The sequence below is a fragment of the Odontomachus brunneus genome, unplaced genomic scaffold, assembly GCF_010583005.1.
Source record: "Odontomachus brunneus isolate Ranch 3 - 2012 unplaced genomic scaffold, Obru_v1 Obru_scaffold_250, whole genome shotgun sequence".
In the NCBI taxonomy this organism is placed as follows: Eukaryota; Metazoa; Arthropoda; class Insecta; order Hymenoptera; family Formicidae; genus Odontomachus; species Odontomachus brunneus.
The window spans coordinates 238,366-240,059 of record NW_022639700.1 but is presented as its reverse complement, the minus strand read 5'-3'; the positions used below and the strand labels follow the sequence as shown (position 1 = coordinate 240,059).

Genomic DNA, 1,694 nt, shown 5'->3' with positions numbered 1-1,694 from the left:
CTCTCTCTCTCTCTCTCTCTCTCTCTCTCGTACGTTTGTACGTAAAAAATAAGTATAAATTTATAACATTTTATATTTCAATTCAAACTGATGCGAAAAATCTAACTAAAATAAGCCTATTCTAACTACAAATTATCAAGCGGCACAGTAAGGTCGTAACGCCATTTATGACATTTATGCTGTATAAATATTTAGTATATATATATATATATATATATAATTTTTAGTGTAAATTATCCAAAAACAACCTGGTACCAAACAATCGGCAAAAATCGTCTGTTCACGTCATAAACGACATACGAACATTGAACACTACCAGCTTTTTCTGAGTTTTTACACACACACACACACACTCATATACATATATTTTTAAGTATTATTTATCTGTTATTAATCGTAGTACAGATTACTAGCATAGTCCAATATATAAATTTTAAAAATTTCAGGCTCATATATAAAGTAATAAAACAATTCTAAAATTTACGTTGCATTGAGAGTAAATATGTAATGACAAATATAACCTAAAACTTGCTTACCAACTTGCTGTAAAGTCCACAACTACAAGCTTATGCCCGGCACTGGCTAATTCACCATGAAAATGGCGATCGTCATTAATTACTCGTACTGTTCCCATTCTTCTGATAAATTATGTAATCACATTCAATTTATCACACATCAATCGTTTGTTACAAGAAATCAAAACTGACTAAAACACTCTTTTTCCTTCTATTTATTGGCTTCGCAAGATCTCAACAATCTCAACCCGATACGCCACTCACTCTGTACTGAAACTGACTGAAACACTCTAACCGAGGAAGACTTCAAGACTTCAATAAATGGCTGAGTGCACCTAGCTTTAGTGACCCTACGCCATTGCTCCAATCTCACTGAGGAATGACTGGCAATTTGATCAAAAGTCTGTTCTTTTTAGCGAACTGTCTGAACATAGTGTACACTCAGTGCATTGATGCTGTCACGTCCAATGATATATATACATAAACTTAGTATATATAGGCCGGTATTCATAATCGAATTTTATTTAGACATTAATTAAGACCGTCTTAAGATTCGTATGTACTTGACCGGAAAAAAACTCTTTTATATCGTTTGTATTTCGTATGAAGAGTTTTGAAGTGCAATTGAAAAGATTTGTGAGTCATTCTATTACTTGTAATTAATTGTTCTTTTTTGGACCATGTATTTAGCCGGAAATAATAACCGGAGGTAAATTAAACAAAGGTTCGGTATGGTACCGTTTGTATTTCGTATGAAGAGTTATGAAGTATCATTAAAAAGATTTGCGAGTCATTCAGATAATTTTAATTAAATATTAAAAAATCATGTATTTGGCCGAAATATCGATCTCAAGCACTGCTGTGGAAGTACCGTCAGGCACGATCGGTGTACTATCTAGTATTTCAATACTCCTGGTTTTTTTTCGATCGCATCAACTTGCTAATGCCCGGCAAACATTTTTATCATTATATTGTCGAAAAAACGCACAAAAACAGATACATTCTTTTTATAGAATAATTACAATACCTTTTACAGCATGTCCCCCGAATTATGATATCTAGCGAAGGTTTCTTCAACCAACAATAGAAATACCTCAGCGTACACCTGAGACGAAAGCAGCGATCTGATCGGGAGCGGTGCACTTGGACACGGTGCATTTGGACACAGCCAATCACAGC

General features: G+C 34.0%; 1 protein-coding gene across 1 annotated transcript in view; it reads right to left on the bottom strand.

The window, feature by feature from the left end:
• LOC116852711 (thioredoxin-like protein 1) overlaps positions 1-893 on the bottom strand; it is a 5,371-nt gene extending 4,478 nt beyond the window's left edge. The window contains exon 1 of the mRNA XM_032833335.1: positions 537-893. Coding sequence (XP_032689226.1) covers positions 537-634 — 98 coding nt within the window. The 5' untranslated portion in view covers positions 635-893. The remainder of the gene's footprint in view (positions 1-536) is intronic.
• Positions 894-1,694: the final 801 nt, after the last annotated feature.